We start from the raw sequence: 18,914 nt of genomic DNA on the forward strand, positions 1-18,914 counted from the left end.
CCGCTGAAATATGAAGGACCACATTCTGTTCCTGTTGGTGGGTTTGTAGAAGTTTAAACTATTGACAGAAGCATATTTCCAGTTGCATCCAACTAAGTTCTTCTCTGAGCAAACCCAGTGAACTTAATAAACCTAAGTTAGCCATGTTCTCTAACTTCAAAGCATCTACTCAGAGTAGGACTTGCAGTGGCTACAACCCTTTATTTTATTGAGTGGGCGCTGCGACCCCAGAGTCGGTCACGACTGGACCTAATGGTCAGGGGTCCCTTTACCTTTACTTATATTCCTTGGCATGTTTAGGAGCTCAGCTAATATTTTAATTATTTACTTTTTATTATTTTGGAACAAAACTATATAAAATGCACCCCTTTATGTAGCAACACCTTAAATAAACCAAACTTTGGATGAGTAGCCTCTGAGTCACTAGAAAAAAGATTAGGGTTATCAGGCTGGTTCACAGATACTGATAACCTCAGGTTTGTTTACTACATACCCAGCAGGGAGGAAAGGAAACACTAATGGTTGGTGCGAAGTTTGATATACTAGGGTGTCTGGAAGGCAGCCCAGGTTTTCAGTGAGCTGCTTGCGGTCTCTTTGCTTCTTCGTGTTTTGAGAAGGAGGCAGTTGAGGATTGAAATAATAAATAAGGAGACTCTCACCTGGTTATTTCATTTGCCCAGTTCTTTCAGCACCTGGCCAGATTGCCCAACCAAACAGTGAAAAACTCCTTAAACTTATCTCTGTCCAGGCACTTCCTCTTACTTTAACTGTTATCAGTGCTTAGAGAGAAAGTGCAGTTGTTAGAAGTGTCTATTTGGAAAGGGCAGATTTGGTATTTCAAATTTCAGCAGTGCCCTGTGCGAGCCCAAAATTTGGCACCCTCACCTCTTACCTTCTGTTCTGCATGTGCACGATGTCATAGTTATGGTGCCCTGTGGTACCCCCTCAGCTCAGCAACCCGTGCAGGAGAAGCACCCACACAGTCCTAAATTCGGTTCCAGATGGAGCATTGTTTATAAAGTTGGTGGGGGGCAATGATCTCTTAAACTCCTAAGTGCCAGATCCTCCCCATAATTCCTGGATTTAGTAAATGATAGAATTAATCAAGGTTTGATTAAACTGTGCCAAGCCCCCTGGAATTAGTTGTGCTAACAAGCCAAGCCTGCTCAACGGGAGTCATTGGGAGAACAAAGGCCAGTGATGGCCCATCAAGGAGGGCAAAGACTGCCAGGCAAAGTGGGGAGGCTTCCTCCAGCTCTGTGTCATGGGCACAGATCCTTCGACTCTGTGAAGAAGAGGGTGAAGACCTGGTGGGCTGGCTGGGACAAGCGGTAACAAAGAAACAAAGAGCATGGCTTTTGTGCTGTCTTTGAATCCAAAGCTGCCCTTATGGAAAAGGCCAGGCCCTCTTAGCATGTGAATGCTCTGCACTCCGTCCACCTAGACTAAGGTTGTATATGTGTAAATACAACCCTATATCATACAGACACCTCAGTCTCCACTGTGCCTCATTTCCAAAGGAAACATAGACCCTGGGTCCTGGAACCCCTGGAATCTGGCACCACTGTGGTGGTGAGCGTGGCATGTAACGATATCATCAAGTGTACTTGGCACATGGCAGAGCAAAATAAGCAAGATAAAGGTCCCTGTCCTGTGGATCTTGTATGGACAATTAGGGAGAAGATTCAAGAGCAAGGAACAAATGTTGGTTAATGCACTTTCATGTATTTAATCTGCACTTTCACTGGATCTACTCTGAGTAGATAGTCATGTCCATTAATTTTGGTGTGCTTGCTCTGAGTATAACTAACCTACTTTGGCAGGCTAGGGACAAAGGTGAAAGCTATTTCCTGGTACTGCTGAATCTCTCAGATGATGGACAGAGGTGGAATCCTGACAAGACAGAAATACTGTTTCTGGGGGATGGGGGGGCAGGTGTGGGTGTGGATGATTCCCTGGTCCTGAATGGGTAACTGTGTCCCTGAAGGAACAGGTGGCAGCCTGGGGTCATTTTGGACTCACAGCTGTCCAGGGCAGCTGTCTACTAGCTCCATCTGGTATGCCGGCTGAGACCCAACCTGCCCTCAAACTGTCTTGCTCTGGTTATCTGCTGCTTGGACTACTGCAACGCGCTGTACCTGGGGCTACCTTTGAAGGTGACTCAAAATCTACAACTACCAGTAATCCAGAATGCAGCAGCTAAACTGGTGACTGGGAGCGGCAGCTGGGACCATATAAAGGATCTACAATGGCTCTCAGTACTTTTCTGAGCACAATTAAAAGTTTTGGTGCTGACCTTTAAATCCCCAAACGGCCTCTGCCCAGTATACCTGAAGTAACATCTCCACCCCCAGCATTCAGCCTGGACACTGAGGTCCAGCACTAAGGGCCTTCTGGCTGTTCCCTCACTGCGAGAAGTGAGGTTACAGGGAAGCAGGCAGAGGACCTTCCCAGTAGCAGCGCCCTCCCTGTGGAATGCCCTCCCTTCAGATGTCAAGAAGATTTTTTAAAAAACCCATACAACTTTTAGAAGACATCTGAAGGTAGTCCTGTATTGGGAAGTTTTTAATATTTGATGTTTTATTATGCTTTTATATTTGTTGGAAGCTGCTCAAGGTGGCTGGGGGAACCCAGTCAGATGGGTAGGATACCGATAATAGAACAACAACAACAACAACAACAACAAACATTGGATACAACTCTCCACCTATAATTTTAACCAGCTAAAGATTACAGATTACATTAGGTTTGGTGTCACTAGCTAATCATGCTGACAAAACCTCTGATGTCTGAGTATTTAACTAATGGAGTACTTGTGTATGTATGAGTAAATTTCATAGAGTTCAATGGGCTTACTCACAGCAAAGCTGCTAAAGGTTTGGAGCCTTAAATCTCTTGGTATCTAGATACAAAATACCCAGTGGGGAGGCTGTGATGTCATTCCACTTTCACATGGAATTTCCCCCTCGATAAGAGCAATAGCTTGTTTGTTTCAGGGTCAGTCAAGGTTGTCTTTGTTAGTGTTTCCTGACCACTTGATTGATGCATCTCCCCAATACTTTGCCAAGGTGAGAAAGTAGCTTACTTTTGGCGTCTCAGAGAAGAACGTTTACAAGACCAGCAAAAAGAGAAAGTGTTGCAAATATTCAATAATGTTATCTGTGCGGCAGAAGAACTGCCAATGGATACAACCAAGAGATGCAAATGGTACAAAATTTAACTGCATTAGATGAAAAATGTGTTCCACCTCTATGTAACTTTTTTTTATTACAGCTTAGGCTCAGATGACACAATCAACTTATCTGGTAACTCCTCAGTAGAGTATCTTACAATGCTTCTGTGTCCTCTAGTTGAAAACACAAGCCATGCCTCTCAAACAAAGCACACTGTGTGTCTAGTTCTGGGCATCACACAAGAACAGCAGAAGAGGCTGCTGGATCAAGGCAGGGGCCATCTAGGCCAGTTTCCTATTCTCACAGTGGCCAACCAGGTGCCAAAGGGAAGCTGGCAAGCAAGACAATAGCCCTTTGCCTGACTGTGATTTCAGTAGAACATAGCTATCGAGGTTAGTAACCACTGATAGGATTATCCTCCAATCCTCTTTTAAAGCCACTCAACCTGTCTCTGGTGGTAATGAATTCCATACTTTAGCTACGTGCTGCATGAAGAAATATTTTCTTTTATTGGTCCTGAATCTTCCAACATTCAGCTTCATTGGAAGGCCTTGAGTTCCAGTGTTCTGAGCAAGGAAAAAGAACTTTTCACTACCCACTTTTCCCACTTTTGCAGAATTCTATAAACCTCTGTCATGTTGCTACTTACTTGCTTTTGCTCTACACTGAAATTGTTGTATTGTTTTTGATATTTGGTTGGAAGCTGCCCAGAGTGGCTGGGGAGACCCAGTCAGATGGGCGGGGTAATAAATGATGATGATGATGATGATGATGAAAAGTCCCAAAGAGAAGTTGCTCCATCCCTTTGATCATTTTCAACATTTTCAACCAGTTATGGTATCAACAGTTTAATTTTCAACTTCAGCTTCCACTGCCTATAATATCTAACAGTTATATACTGGGTCTCATCCAAGAACTCCTGGGTTTGCTGATTATGTCCAGATATATTTGAAAAACTGCCTTCTGGTTTATTTTTCTTGTTGAATTATCCTTTTCTGCTTGTCTCTGTGGCATGGTATCCCTTATTAAAGAAATGCAGGAGTGTTTTTGGCTTCTTCTTCCCTCCCTCCCCCTGTAAGAACAGAGAAAATAATTCAGCAAGGGTTTTTGGGAGTGACTGAAAATATTTCCCCCTCCCCACTCCACCATGGCAAAACACAGGAAACAGTACTTTGGCAATCTGTGTTTTATATACATCCTGCAAAGTATTCCTCCTGTCCCACCTTTAATCTCTGCTTCTGATTTTATAGTCAGGAGGTCAGCACTGAGGTGAGTCCCTGAGCCTTGCAATGCATCTGCTCTGCTCCAGCACTTCAGGGCTGGATGGTGCAAGGTGTGAAAGAGACCGGCCTTCACCCAACAATCCACTTAAACAGCAGGCGGCTCTTAGCTGGTCAGAGGTCAGAGTAGTGAGCAACGCTACTATCCTGGGGGCTTAGCTCATAATCTGCCAAAATTACAAAAGTTTTCCTTGATTTTTGAATCCATCAAATTGCTGCAAGGGATGATGGCTCTGGGGTTCTCAACATGGCATCTATGGGTACCACCATCTCCTCCTTGGTGCCTGCCAAGGCCTCCTTGCCATACCATTTTTAATACTTTAAAATTGTTGGTGTGGTTTTGTTATTGTTGTTGTTGCATTTTGCTGTTTGGTTGGGAGATTGCCTGTTGTATGTATATGGTGTGCGTTGCCAGCTTTATTTGGGAGGTGTGTGTGTGTGTTCTGAGCATGACCTGTTTTTCATCTGTGAAATGGGTGCTTTGTGGTGCCCACAACAGTTTCTTAGATTTGCAAATGTGACTCCAGACTCCAAATATCTGAGAACCCATGTTCTAGATTATGAGGGAGGCTTATTCCAAAAATATCAATCCATCTGAAGGGGTTGTCAATAGGGCCAGATTTAGAGGCAGATGACCCAGGGAACTGCTTCCAGCACCAGGCTGGGAGGTGAGGGAGGCAACACTGAGCTCAAAGATATGTTTCATAAGTTAACTGTCTCAGCAACAGCCAAAACAAATGGTATAAACAGTTCAATTTGCATGAATAAATATAGAATTTTTTGAACCTAGCCTGTAAATTTTTTGTCTTATCTGATGGGGATAATTCATGCAGCAGATTGTGAAATGGTCTGCAAATATTCAAAAGTTGAAGAAATGCTCTTACTCTGTTTTGCTGTTTGGTCTATAGGTGGCCCTGGTTATTTCTGTGGCGTACACTCTTCCATTGATGATGATGATAGTTGTTACATCCCACTCTTTCCTTAGAAAACTCAAAACAGTGTCCCCTGGACACCCCTGTTTACCTTCATTAGTATTAGTATTTGTATACGGGGAGCTTTCATTCACCAGGCCATTGGCTGAGCTTCCTCCTTAGTCTCAGTATTGGCCCTTGTAGAACTCAGCAGGGAGGAGGGTGGGGACAAAACCAGGACCAGTTGGCATTGTGGTAGATCTAAAATGGTGCATGTCAGATTCCAGAGCTCCTGTATGCCTGTGATGGGGCGCTGATATCAGGAGGACACCAGTAGAATGCCCTCTCACTTTGTGCAACACCCTCCCATCTGATGTCAAAGAGATAACCAATTAGATGACCTTCCATAGACATCTGAAGGCAGCCCTGTATCTGGAAACTTTTAATGTCTGGTGCACCATGTGTTCTTTTACATTCTGTTGGAAGCTGCCCAGACTGCTGGGCCAACCTAGTCAGATGAGTGGGGTACAAGTAAATAATGATGATGATGATGATGATGATGATGATGATCTTGGGAGTAGTCAGCAGACAACGCTTGCCTAGAGCCCACCTTGAACCCAAAATCAGCCCTAAGGCAAGGGAACCACATTAGCCTGCTGGTGTCAATGGGTTCCCACATCCCTCTGCTCTGCAAGCGTTCCTTCTGTTAAGTAGACGCTTTCTCTTGGCGCTCTGACTCAGCCTGCCTGCCAAGTGTGCATTTGATTGCATGCAAATGTCAGTCCAATGTTATCCCAAAGCAGCTCCTTTTTCTGTAGCGTGAAATAAAACAATTTGGCATGAACAAGTGTAAATGTTATGTCAGCCTTCGACACCATTTCATCTGGATAGAGATGTTAGCGGTGGAGTGTGACGCACGCTGACAGACATTGAATGATGCCTCCTTTTTCCAGTAGCTTGCAAACAAGAGTCTGTTGTGTTAATGCTGGAGAAAACGTTAATGTCTCCATAAGCTGGGGTGGGTCTTCCTCTTGCCCATTCATCAAGAGGAAGTGTATCGTTTCCATTTTACATTGTTGTGATTTTAGATCCTTCATTAACACGCTTGGATTTGGTTATCAAAGCATAAAGCCCTTTTTGTTACTCTCCCTACAAAAAAAACATTTTTGACCTTCTCTTTTGTGATTAAAATATTGTTTCACTTCTCCTTACCAATTGGTAGGAAGTTTCAGGAACAGCCTATTATAGTTTACATGACTTTGCCTTTCATGCATTGAGAAAAATATGTGCAGGGCTTCACAAGGCCATGTGCCCCCTTGCCATGCTGCACATGGCTGCCATACCTGCAGCTGCCAACACCAGCTGTGGAAATACCTTCCTGCTAACTGCGCATTTGGCTGGCCTCCCGAGGTAAACATGCAAAGCTAGGATGGGGAATGTCAAGCACCTGGGCCAAATGTGGCTCCCCAGGCCTCTCTTCCTGGCCCGTGGGCCTCTCCCCAGGGCCCAACCCCTCACAGGTCCTGCTTTGTATCTTCCTACAGTTTTCTGCCTAGCTGGAAAGTCTCCTTGAACTATGATAAGGCTTCTTGCTAGCCTGGATGGAGGATAGTGAGAGATGCGTGAGTGTGAAGAAACTAGTCTACTATTATGTGGATTTTATTGCATTATGTTCATGTGCTGTGAACTGCTCTGGGATCATTTAAATGAAGAACCGCATAGGAACATTTTAAGTAAGATAAGCAGGAGCATAGGAAGCTGCCTCATAACTAATCAGATTGCTGTATTTCATTGAGTGCTGCTTACAGTACCTTGCAGTGGGCAGGTAGGGCTCCATCACCTGGGAAGGGAGCCCATTTAAGAGAAGGAAGACTCTGATCCTAAACCTGAGCTGTCTTGCGGGATGTATTCGGGAGAAGAAAAAGCTAAGGAGTAAACCCTACACAAATTTGGAGTGGAGTCCCTAAGATGGTTGGATGGCACCTTGTATGATTCCTGCAGCCAAGCTGGTGCTAAATGTATTGCTCTGCCTTCCTTTGGACCACATCAGCGAGGCAGAGAAGGACGTCTTCTCACCTGGGCATCCCAGGACCTCCAGACACACTGCCCAGGCTTGTCACTTTGGTGCTGCTAGCACAGCTGTTTGACTTCACCCCTGGAGGCACACTCCATTGTCTCTTAAGAAATGGAATAATGACGACTTGTAGCAGCCCTCCTGGGTTCCAGACAAAGGGTATTCCCAGCTCTGCTGGAAGATGTTGGGGAATGCTGAGCTACAGGCCTTCTCCATAGGAATTAAGGCCGCTGCCTTGTATGAACAAGAACATCAGCCCAGAACATTAGCTCAGTATGGTCTACACTGGCAGGAGCTCTCCACAGTTTCAGACTGGGGTGTTCTGAACCCTTTTGGAAATGCTGGGGATTCAGTTTGGGACTTTCTGCATGCAAAGCATATGCTCTACCACTGAGTTATGGCCTTTCCCAAATGCGCCCCATCACCTGTGATGTGCAAGTGCTGATGTAAAGCAATAAAGAGTTGACATTCCATCTTTTCTGTGTTGTCAATGTGCCACCGAAAGCATCAAAAGGCATTGAGGACTTTTGTATGCTTTTCATGCTTGAGGGAGCTGGACTTGGTGATTTGGCAGATGATATATGTAGTTATCGGGGAGAGGCTGTAGGTCACTGGCAGAGCACATGCTCTGTGTGCTTAATATAGGAAGCTGCTTCTAGCTCAGTAGTATCTGCCTTGATGGTAGTTCCTCAGGGTCTCAGGTAGGGGACTGTCCCACTCTGATCTGGAGATGAACCTGGGGCCTTCCGCATGCAAAGCAATTGCTCTACCACTGAGCTACAGCACCAGGTGAAATGCTTGCCAACTGCAGTTAGGGCTGGGAAGTATTCCTGTCTGGAACCACAGAGTCACCACCTGTCAATATAGACATTCCTGAGCTAAATGGACGGATGTCCTGGCAGCAGAAAGCAATCCTCTGAGAGCGATGGTGCAACCATCATAAGAGATAGAGAGCAATGTTGAAATAAGTCCTCCATCCCAATAGATTTATGTCCTAATAGCCTGGTCTTGTGTTTAAAAGAGCAGCTTGTTTGGTGAAAGGCAGAGGGACTGGAAATCAATCTCTGGCTCTGCATTGCACAATCACCTTCTCCAAAGTGGATAAGCAGCAGGCTGGGCTTCGAAACATTGTTCTAACTGTTTGGCGATGACCTTCTGCTCTTCGTGCTGGTGAAGAGCGGGGGCTGCATCATCCAGAATATATAGGCTCTAATAACAAGATAAAAAAGCTGGGAAAAGGTTTCCTGCAGATAGGATAAGCTACATTCTGAACGGTTAGAAAACAAGCAATTGTTATTTTTTATAGGCCCTGTTCACACAAAGCGTCTTCTTTACTCTTAGTACTGGACCTGCTCCAAGCATGAGGCCATCCCAAATTTGTATTGCAATCAGCCTCTATGACTGTCGAGTATCACAAGAAGTGCTGCCAGCAGGACTGGTGTCAAGTCGGCCAAGTTGGGCACTGACTGAGGGACCCTCAGAAGAGACCCTCACTGACCTGGACCAGCTCTGCTGCTGCCGTCTTGGCCCAGACAGATGTTTTAGCAGAGGCTGGGTAGCTGTGCTGCTTTTGAAGGGGACCCAGTCTTGTGTGTGCTGTGGGAGGGGGTCACTGGCAGCACTGTGCTGTGGGCCCCCACATAGTTTGGTGTTATGCCAATGATTTCACAGTGAATGACAGATCGTAAGAGCTGCAATAGTACTCAGCCAAATGGCTTTTTGATGCTAACAAGCAGAACACAAAAATGCCTATCAGTGGTGCAGTGAAGACTGTCTAATAATGCCCCCTTGCCTTTAGATCAGATGTGGGGAATGTGTTGCTAGGTGGGAGCTGGAGTCCAAGAATCTTGGGAACATCATGTGTCCCCAACAAAGGAGCAAGCCTTAACCCGGGGGGAGCAACCTCCACTTTGGCCTCCCAGGCAACTTTCTCCAAACCACACCCACTAAAATGGATAGATCCTTCCATCCCTGCTCTAGAGAAGCTTTCAAGAAACCTCCATGTTTCTCAGGAAAAAAACCTGAAAGTCCCTGGTTTCACTGATGATTGGATATACATTTTAACTGGTGAGGCTGGGATTTAAGGGCACACATCTGTCTCCCTCCCCCGCTCCATCTCTCTGTATTTCTTGAGGTGATTTTGGTTCTGTTGCATGACTGCAATGAGAAATTAAACAGAAAATACTCAAGATAGCTTTTCCTTCCAGCAAACAGCAACATTTATTCAATCATAACTTATCTCACACTTTCTTCAATATCTCACAAAGGCACTTCTGTTGAGATTTTAGCAGTATGCACACTAATATACAATTGATTGGTTAAAATGCAAGGCAGAGGACTAAGCAACTAAGAAACCTGACTCAACCAGCAGCCCTAGAAGAAACATTTGTGTAACAAATGGGTTAGTGTGCATACATTCTAAATGTCCCTCCCACAACATATCAGCTTTCTGATATCAATCAAGTTTCTTAGGGGTTTACAACACAGTTATATGCCTAGTCAGAAGTAAGTCCCACTGAACTCAGAGAGACCTGTTGAACTTGACAGGGCTTACTTCCAAGTGTCCCACCTATAGGATTGCACAGTTAGTGAATGTTCGTCAGATATGGGAATTGTTTTTGTGCTCATAAGCGGCACATCTAACTGTGTGAAAGGCTAACACACAGTCCGACACTTGCTGATATACTTGTGAAATCCAGAACTCCAAAGTAGGTTTTAACATATAAATTGTTCAGTCAGACTTCTTGCTGATATGCATACCATTTTGTGTGGCTGTCAACAAGAGAGTCAATTCCAACAATAGTAGAGAAGTAAAAAATGCCTTTATCTGGGAAGCTTATACAGCTTATTGTCTCAATTTATTGTTCTTTAGAGAAAGGAACAGAAGGAATAAAACAAACTTCTTTGAGGTGACTCTAGCATGGATTAGTGCCACCATCTCTTGATTAAGGCAGATTAAGGTTAATTCTAAGCAAACACACTTATTTGGAATAGGTCTCGTGGAACACAGTGTGGAAAAGGATTGGCTTTTGGCTGAAGATGTATAGGATTGCTCTGAAAAGCAAAACTTATCTGAAGCCTAACTGAACTCACTTGGACTTCTGAGTGGGGATACAGACGATTGACTCATTAGCCTGGAAACATATACACATGAGTAAACGTTACTTAATAAAACAGGACCTACTTCCAAGTAAATGTGCAAACAACTGGATTATAAACTATGCTAAAGGAAGCAACTAAGCATAGTATTTGCTTACAGGCTGGATTTGATCTTTTTATGGTGCATAAATTGTGTGATTTTGAGCAACCGGCCTTTTTATAAGTCACTAAGACTGATTCTGTTTGCACCACTTCAAACGGAAGGTAGCAGCTCCTGCTTCTGCATGTCAGAGAAGGCTGGGGGGGGGGGCTTCCCTCAAATATGCTTGATTTTAGTGAGAAGAGAAGTTATGTGTGGAAGAGGACTGCATCACAGAAGAGATGCTTGTTTACTGCCATCACAGGAAGCTGTGTCTTCTGTGTAAGACAAACAAACCTACAATAAAAGAAAATAAAAGAAAGGTGCAGGCTTTGCTTCAGTGCTCTGTCAAGTACCCCAGAAAGTAGGAGTAAGGAACAAAAACAGTTTACTCATCACAGAGCTATAATTCACAGCACCCTTAACAAACTACAGTTCCCAGCATTCTTGGATTGGGTGGGTGAGGGGACTCATGTACTTTAAATGTATGGTGTATATATAGCCTGAAGTCAGCTCTGTCCCATTTCTGGGCAGGTTTTAAATGTGAAATCCATGCACAAGCATAATAAAAAGTACTTGTGAGGCAGTCCAATGGCTACAGGCTGCGTTTGCTCCTCTAATTGTTTTCCTTCTTAAACTTCTAAAAGTTCAGCTGTCCACAGCTTAGCATGGCTGGTGTGCAAGGCTCAATTGCTACCACAGGTTTTGAATGCACTTTGCACAAGTCCCCAAGGAGCAAGAGGACTTGATGTTTTGATGCTCTCATGCCCTCCAAGATCTCTCCCATGAAACGAGGGACATCCTATTCCACGCCAGGAAGTTTCCCCTGCGTTTGATCTTGCCAAACACCTAGATGTCATATACACATCTACATCAGTCACCTTGAGCCAATTACAGCCTCTCCACCAAACCTACCTCACAGGAGTGTTGTAAAGAAAAAATGTGTGAGGGAAGGGATCATGTACAACACCTTCCACATATAAATAGAATGAAATAAAATTCTAGCTGTAAACCGCCTTGAGTCCCTGTCAGGGGAAAAGGTGGGATATAGTAATTGTCAGAAATAATAATAAATAATGATGATGATGATGATGATGAAAACTGTGAGAATGATCAGGAACATACCAGGGAGTAAACTCCACTGATTATAGTAGGACTTACTTCTGTGTTGACAGTGTAAGGTTCCATCTACAATAAAGGAATCAACACTCCATGTGTTTCCTTAAAAATGGCTGGCTGCTAAAGCATTGCAATTAAAGAATTGAAAATGGACTGGTGACCTTTCCTTCAAAATTATAGGAAGAGCTTCATGTGCCAGATTCACTGCTTCCTGCATTTGGTGCAGGTATTTTATTTTCAGTAGAAACAGGTCTCTGTTTTTGCACCTGCAAACATGCACACACCTTTAATTATTCTCCAAGACGTGGAGGGGAGGAAAAAGGAAAATCAGAAACTGGGACAGCTTCTGTAATTCCAGGACTGTCCCTGGAAAACCGGCACACTTGCAGGGTATGTGCTCAGAAGGAATTGTACATACCCTCAAACATTTCTCTCATGAAAATAGGGACACCCTATTCAATAATAATAATAATAATAATAATAATAATAATAATAATTTTATTATTTATAGCCCTCCCATCTGACTGGGTTGCACCAGCCACTCTGGGTGGCTTCCAACATATATAAAAGCATGACAAAACATTAAACATTTTTTTAAAATCCCACCCAGGGCTGCCTTCTGATGTCTCCTAAAGGTTATGAAAGATGGGGAGCTGTGTGCTGCACTATTCAGAGCTGGCCACTTCAAAAACATCTACACCACCATTGCAGCCACTAAACTCAAGCACAATGGAGGTAGAAGAAACCACCCCAAACAGCTGTATTTGAAGGCTGGGAAACAGAGACCTTCCATCCCCACCTAACAGATTTTTTCCTTGAGGGAAGCTCACTCTCTCTTGCCTCTCTTTAAACACAGGGTTTTCCTGATGTCTTAGCCAAAGCACAGACACCGTTCCATGGAAATAAAATTGAATACATGCTCCATCTCATATCCCAGAAGAGACTTGCTTTCTGGGAAAGAAAAAGCAGAAAGTTAAATCTCTGCTCAGCAGCAGAGTGCAGGAAGCCCCAGGTAAGAAATGTTCCTCTCTAGAGAGCTACTGCTAGTCAGTGTAATACTGAACTAGGTGGACCAGTGGTCTGATTCTGTATAAGGCAGCTTTCCACAGTCTTGCGTAATTGCTCTGGGCATACATTTTACATAAAAACAAAGCAAAGCCACAGCAGTAATTCACCCCGAAACACAAAAGGCAGTGTGAAGGTGCTGAACCTCTGCACTGAAAGAAATGCATGAAACTTGATTGGAGTTCTCTGTTGTGATAGGAAACTGCTCATCATACAGTGACACAACAAAGAAACACAAGGAGTTGGGTTTCACCAAGTCAGACTATTTGGCCCTCTTGCCCATAGTTGTCTACCCTGGTTGCCAGGATCTCTTCATAGCAAGAGATGTCAATGTGGTACCCACCAAACATGGTTAAATAGCACATTATGTGATCCCCAACCATTGGCCATGTTGACTAGGGGACTGGTGGGCAACTGGAGTCCAACAATATTTAGAGGTCACCACACTGACCGACACTGTTCCAGAGTCTCAGGCAAAGGTCCTTCTCCACCCATCATCTGCAACCTCAAATGGTGGGTCATAGGAAGCCGCCTATTGGAATCTCTCTCCCAGCCCTACCTGGCAATGCTGGGCTTGAACCCAGGACCTTCCTCATGAAAAGCAACTGCTCTACCCCTGAGCTTTATCCCTTCCCAGGAGTGCCTGGACAGTCAGCCTGGATCCCTCCAGATGGGCTGGACTCTCATCAGCTTCAGCCAGCATGGCAAATAGCCAGAGATGGGGGGAGTTGGAGTCTGACAACATCTGGATGGCATCAGCTTGGCTCTCTGCACCACTGGATCACAGCCTGACGTAAGGCAGACCACAAAAGCAGCCCGGCCACCATACAAATTGATAATTTAAAGAATATTAATAATTAAGAAGTGGGTCCCCAAATCCATGTTTGGGGGCAAGGGGTGTGTGTGTCAGGCCAGAAAAGGTTCAAGACTGCTGTACTGCCCGATCTTTCTCACTAGAGACGTGAGGGATTGGACTGGGGGCTTTCTGCACCAAAAACATGTGCTGCCCTGCTGAGCACTGGTCTTTCCCTGAAGCAGGCGGCCTCTTCTAGGGATGAACACTTCTGGAGTTTCCATCATTCAATGCATTTCTCACAATATAGTAGTATCTCTCTCCCTACACGTGAAACGGGCTGCACATTATATGCAGGTTGGGAATTACTTTGCAGACTGACTTTCGAGGAAAGATGTGATCCCTTGCAGGAATGGAGGCATATTTTATAATATTTATTTTGCATGTCACCCAGATTGCACCATGGGAAGCAAACATAGCACTATCCATAGCTGTAGCTCAAGAGCACCATGTGAGCTCCCTGGATGTCCCAAGACAGAGGAGAAAAAATAAAACAGGAGGAAGCCAATTTTCTCTGGCAAAGTCTGACTTGCAATCTACCCCACTGTAGCAAAGTCAGTGGCTGGGTGGTGGCTGAAGAGTGTTTTTAGACCCTGTGGCAAGTAGATCACTCAGTATATTAGTTACCACAAGACTGGACTCCAGCCATTCAGGTAGTAGACATATGGATTATACTGGTAGCTGTGGTACACAGAAAGGGCCAGAGTAGCCCTGGAGAAGTCACGTTCTTTGAAGGCTGGAATTGCCGAGTTCTTATCAAGTCCACCAAATTCTGAGGCCAGCTGCTTCCTCTTGGTCTTATATCTTCTGTTCTGGAACCAGATTTTCACTTGGGTTTCGGTGAGTTTCAGGTGCTTGGCTAGGTGGGCTCGCTCAGGTGCAGACAGGTATTTCTGGTGATTGAACTTCTTCTCCAGCTCTATGACCTGCATGTGGGAGAAGGCAGCCCGGGAACGCTTCTGCTGCTTTGGGAGTCTCGGTAAGGATTTGGGGGTGTTCTCAGAATGAGAGACGAAGGCCTCTGCCGACTGATCTAGTAGAGAAGCAGAAAGGGGGAGTTATGACCTATTTAAACAATACCAAAAATTTGGGAGGGAGGTGAGGGAAGGAAGGACACACACACACACACACACACACAAAACCTACAACCAAATGGCATGTTTAGGCCACCTTGATCTCCCCAGCAAATCCTGCACTGTAAACCACACAATCACTCTGCACATGGGATGTGTGTATGACAACACAGCATTTTGTGTACTTTCTTGATCTTTGCATTTTGCTTATAAGGCCCCCTCTGAGCCATGCATGTAAAAATGGCAATATACCATACTAAGCAATCATGGATTCCACTCCCACACAAAGAATCCTGGGAACTGTAGTTTATCAAAGCTGCTGAAAGTTGTTCAGAGACCCCTATTCCCCTGCAGAGGTGCCATTCCCAGAGTGGTTTAACAATCAATCCCTCTTCTCAACTTTGGGAGTGGTTGCTCAGCTCTGTGGTGGGACAAGGGGTCCCCAAACACCTCTCAGCACCCTTAACAAACTACAATTCCCAGGATTCTTTAGGGAAATCTGTGATTATTTAAATACTGCTTTAGATGTAAGGTGCAAATGGGGCAGTGGGGTGTTGTGGTTAAGAGCGTTGGACTTAGTTGGAGAGATCAAATCCCCTCTCAACCACAAAGCTCACCCTGAGGGACTGTGAGCTGGTCTCAGCTTATTCTGCCTTTCACATGGCAGACTCAGGCAGCAAAGGGACAGGACAGACCGCACCATCTCAGACTGCAAATGGGGCAACGAAAACATTTCTTTAATAGCCCCCATATAAGACGTTTCCTGAAGACTAGCACGGCAGACACTACAGGAACCATGCTAGTTTTCCTCCTGCAGGGACCTCCTTTTTAAAATATGGACAAGACTTTACAAAATTTGCAAAGCAATTCCCCAACACGCAATTGCTCCCCCACTTCGGGACAGACAGGCTTCAATTAGCCGCTGCCCGATCCGTGAGCAGAAGGTCCTGGAGCCCTGCGGGCCAGCTGTCGGTTTCTCCCCTTTCGCCGAGCCCTTGCCCTCCTCCATTTCCCAGCCGCACAACCCCCCTGCCAGGTGGGCCAGGCTAAGCGGCTGCTCCGAGAACTTCCAAGCCCCGAGCGGGGAACTGAGCGAGCTCCGGGCCCGACCCTCCTTCCTCCCCTTACCTGTCGCGCCCGCCGCGCCGGGCTTCTCGGGGGCTTGGCTGGCCCCGGGCCGATCCCTCCGCGCCGGCGGACGCGCCTCCCCGCCGGGCTCCGAGGCGGGAGCGGCGCCGAGGCGCAGGATGTCTCGAATGAGGAAAGAGGTCAGCTGCTTGGGGCGCGCAGCGCCGCCCGGGCGCGCCTCGGGGGCCTCCATCACCCACGGGCCGGAGAGGGGCGCCCCGCGCTCGGCCAAAGTTGTGCTCCCGAGGCCTCCGGAGGGCCATTTATAGCGGGTGGCGGAGGGCAGGCGGGCCCCTCGCCGGGATTGGTGCCTGGCGCTCCTCCCCGCTGCCCGGGAGCCTCTTCACCCATCCTCCTCCTCCTCCTCCGCTGCGATCCTGAGGCAGCGCGCACTGAGTGGGAATGCGCGATTTCTCGCCCGCGCGGGGCGTGCTGCGCTCTTGCGCCCGACTTCTCAGCAGGGATTGGGCAAGGCCGAGGGAAGCCAGTGGGTCGCCCTTCTCCTCCGGAGTCAATTTTGGCGGAGAGAGGATCGTCACCTAAGGCTCTGCGCGCTTATGCTGAAGGAAGCTATTCAGAATTTGGTGGGACTTTCTCCCATGTAATCAAAATGCCAGCCCGACCCCCACCCCCAATTTAACCCCAGAGGTGGAGCTAGATGTGCACCCGCGGGCGGTCAAGTGTCCCTGAGGCGGCACGGCGATGTCACCCCCCCCAGGGATGACACCCAGGGTGGACTGCACCCACTGCACCCCACTTCCTCCGCCAGTGTGGGGAACCCCCAAGGAACACTGAGGGGAGGTCAGAAGGAGAAGATTGAGAGGAGGATCTGGATGCTGAAGGGGCAACAAAGTTTTGGGAGCAGGAAGAACCTGTGAAAGGGAGCAGTTCAGACTCCAAGGCTGAAGCAGAGGAGGGGGACAAGAGACTGCTGAGGAATCCAGGGAGTCTCCCTCTCCTGCTGCGACAATCTCCCCTCCAGCCTTGTCTCCAAGAATACACAGAATAATGAGGAGAGTGGAACAGAGGCCAAAGATGCTCAGATGCTGTTTGAGAGTGCTGGGGAGAGGAGGAGCCCTAGAAGGCAGGGACTGTCAGTCCTGACAACTGCTGCACAGGGGCAAGACCTACTGGGAAGTCGCTGAGTTGTATGTTCATTTCCTTGAATAAAAAGTTGACTGAGCACTGAAATCTGCCTTTGCTTCTTCATGCTGACCTGCATCTGACTCCAGCCCTGACAGCCTGGCCCTTTGGTTCCCCCCCCCCCCCATCCTAACTCTGCTTTAGAAGGAAGTCCCAGTGAAGTCCCAGTGATCTGACCAATGTGCATTGGGGTCACAGCTATAACACAGTGGTGGAGTGCGTGTGTTGTATGTAGGAGGTAACAAATTAGGTCCCTGGCATTTCCAGGTAAGGCTGCTGGGGAAAATCCTTAGAGAGACACTGTCTGTCATTGATACAAAGCCACATGGGAGCACTGGCCTAATTCAGTTATAAGACAGCTTCCCTTGTTCCTATGTGTGGGGTTGCAGCCATGAAGCTCACTTCCACGGATGAATTTGGTGGGGCTTCCTCCCCAGGAAGTATACACAAGATGGCAGCTTTAGGCTTGCAGTCTAGGAGTAACCACAATGGCATCATTCATGTTGTTGTTGTTTAGTCGTTTAGTCGTGTCCAACTCTTCGTGACCCCCTGGACCAGAGCACGCCAGGCACTCCTGTCTTCCACTGCCTCCCGCAGTTTGGTCAAACTCAAGAACACTGTCCCACCATCTCATCCTCTGTCGTCCCCTTCTCCTTGTGCCCTCCATCTTTCCCAACATCTGGGTCTTTTCCAGGGAGTCTTCTCTTCTCAGGAGGTGGCCAAAGTATTGGAGCCTCAGCTTCAGGATCTGTCCTTCCAGTGACCACTCAGGGCTGATTTCCTTAAGAATGGAGAGGTTTGATCTTCTTGCAGTCCATGGGACTCTCAAGAGTCTCCTCCAGCACCATAATTCAAAAGCATCAATTCTTTGGCGATCAGCCTTCTTTATGGTCCAGCTCTCACTTCCATACATCACTGCTGGGAAAACCATAGCTTTAACTATACGGACCTTTGTTGGCAAGGTGATGCCTCTGCTTTTTAAGATTCTGCTTTTTACGATTCTCTGCTTTTTAAGATTTTTATGATTCTATCATTCATAAAATCATAGAATTGCAGAGTTGGAAGGGACCCCAAGGGTCATCTAGTCCAACCGCTTGTGATGCAGGAAGCTCAACTAAAACATCCATGACAGGTGGCCATCCAACCTCTGCTTCAAAACCTCCAAGGAAGGAGAGTCCACCACCCTTCGAGCGAGTCTGTTCCACAGCAAAATAACACCGTATTCCAAATCTTAGCAGTCTCTCAGAGTGAACCAGATGGACCCCTAATGAAACCTTTTGCCCAGTGTGAAATCATCTGTCATGACACTGACATTTTCCTGCCAAGTATGAAAAGAATAACTACTGAATAGTCATGCAAACAAGCTATCATCTCAAGCAAAACTTTCATTGCAGTCACATTATATGTAGTTAGGGTATCAAGCTAGACAAGTCAAGTGTGGTTTTATTTTGAATATGACCAGTCAGCCCCCGTTTTCAAATGGGCCAGTGGCTGCTAAAATGTTAAAGGAAAATACCAGTTTACCATCTTCTAACAGATCAGCCTTCTGCTCTCTCTCTTCTGCCCAGTGCAAGAGAGAAGTGCACCAAGCAAGGCAGATTCCTTTAAAAATGAATGCTGATTAGGAGAGTTTTGAATCTATTGGCATTGGCAAATGGATGAATGACATCATGCATTACACAATTGTGGTGAATAGCAGGATAAAACCATATCCAAAGCAATTTCACATGGTCTCTCACCTCTAACTGTCTCTCATTCACCAACCAGGTATTATATTTCAACAAAGCAATTTTCAAGGGAAAGACAGCCAGTATGCTAAAAACAAGAGCAATGATTTAAAATTACTCCCCCCCCCAC

The 18,914-nt window shown here is 46.2% G+C and overlaps 1 protein-coding gene across 1 annotated transcript; it reads right to left on the minus strand.

The window, feature by feature from the left end:
• Positions 1–10,243: 10,243 nt before the first annotated feature.
• NKX3-1 (NK3 homeobox 1) lies at positions 10,244–16,180 on the minus strand. The gene is made up of 2 exons (XM_081889543.1): positions 15,915–16,180; positions 10,244–14,746 (listed from the first exon to the last, which is right to left on the minus strand). Exons 1-2 carry the CDS (start codon positions 16,105–16,107, stop codon positions 14,337–14,339), a joined length of 603 nt encoding a protein of 200 aa, XP_081745669.1. The 5' UTR covers positions 16,108–16,180; the 3' UTR covers positions 10,244–14,336.
• Between the last annotated feature and the right edge of the window lie 2,734 nt (positions 16,181–18,914).

This window comes from Podarcis melisellensis, assembly GCF_964234715.1.
Source record: "Podarcis melisellensis genome assembly, chromosome: 15".
Lineage (NCBI taxonomy): Eukaryota > Metazoa > Chordata > Lepidosauria > Squamata > Lacertidae > Podarcis > Podarcis melisellensis.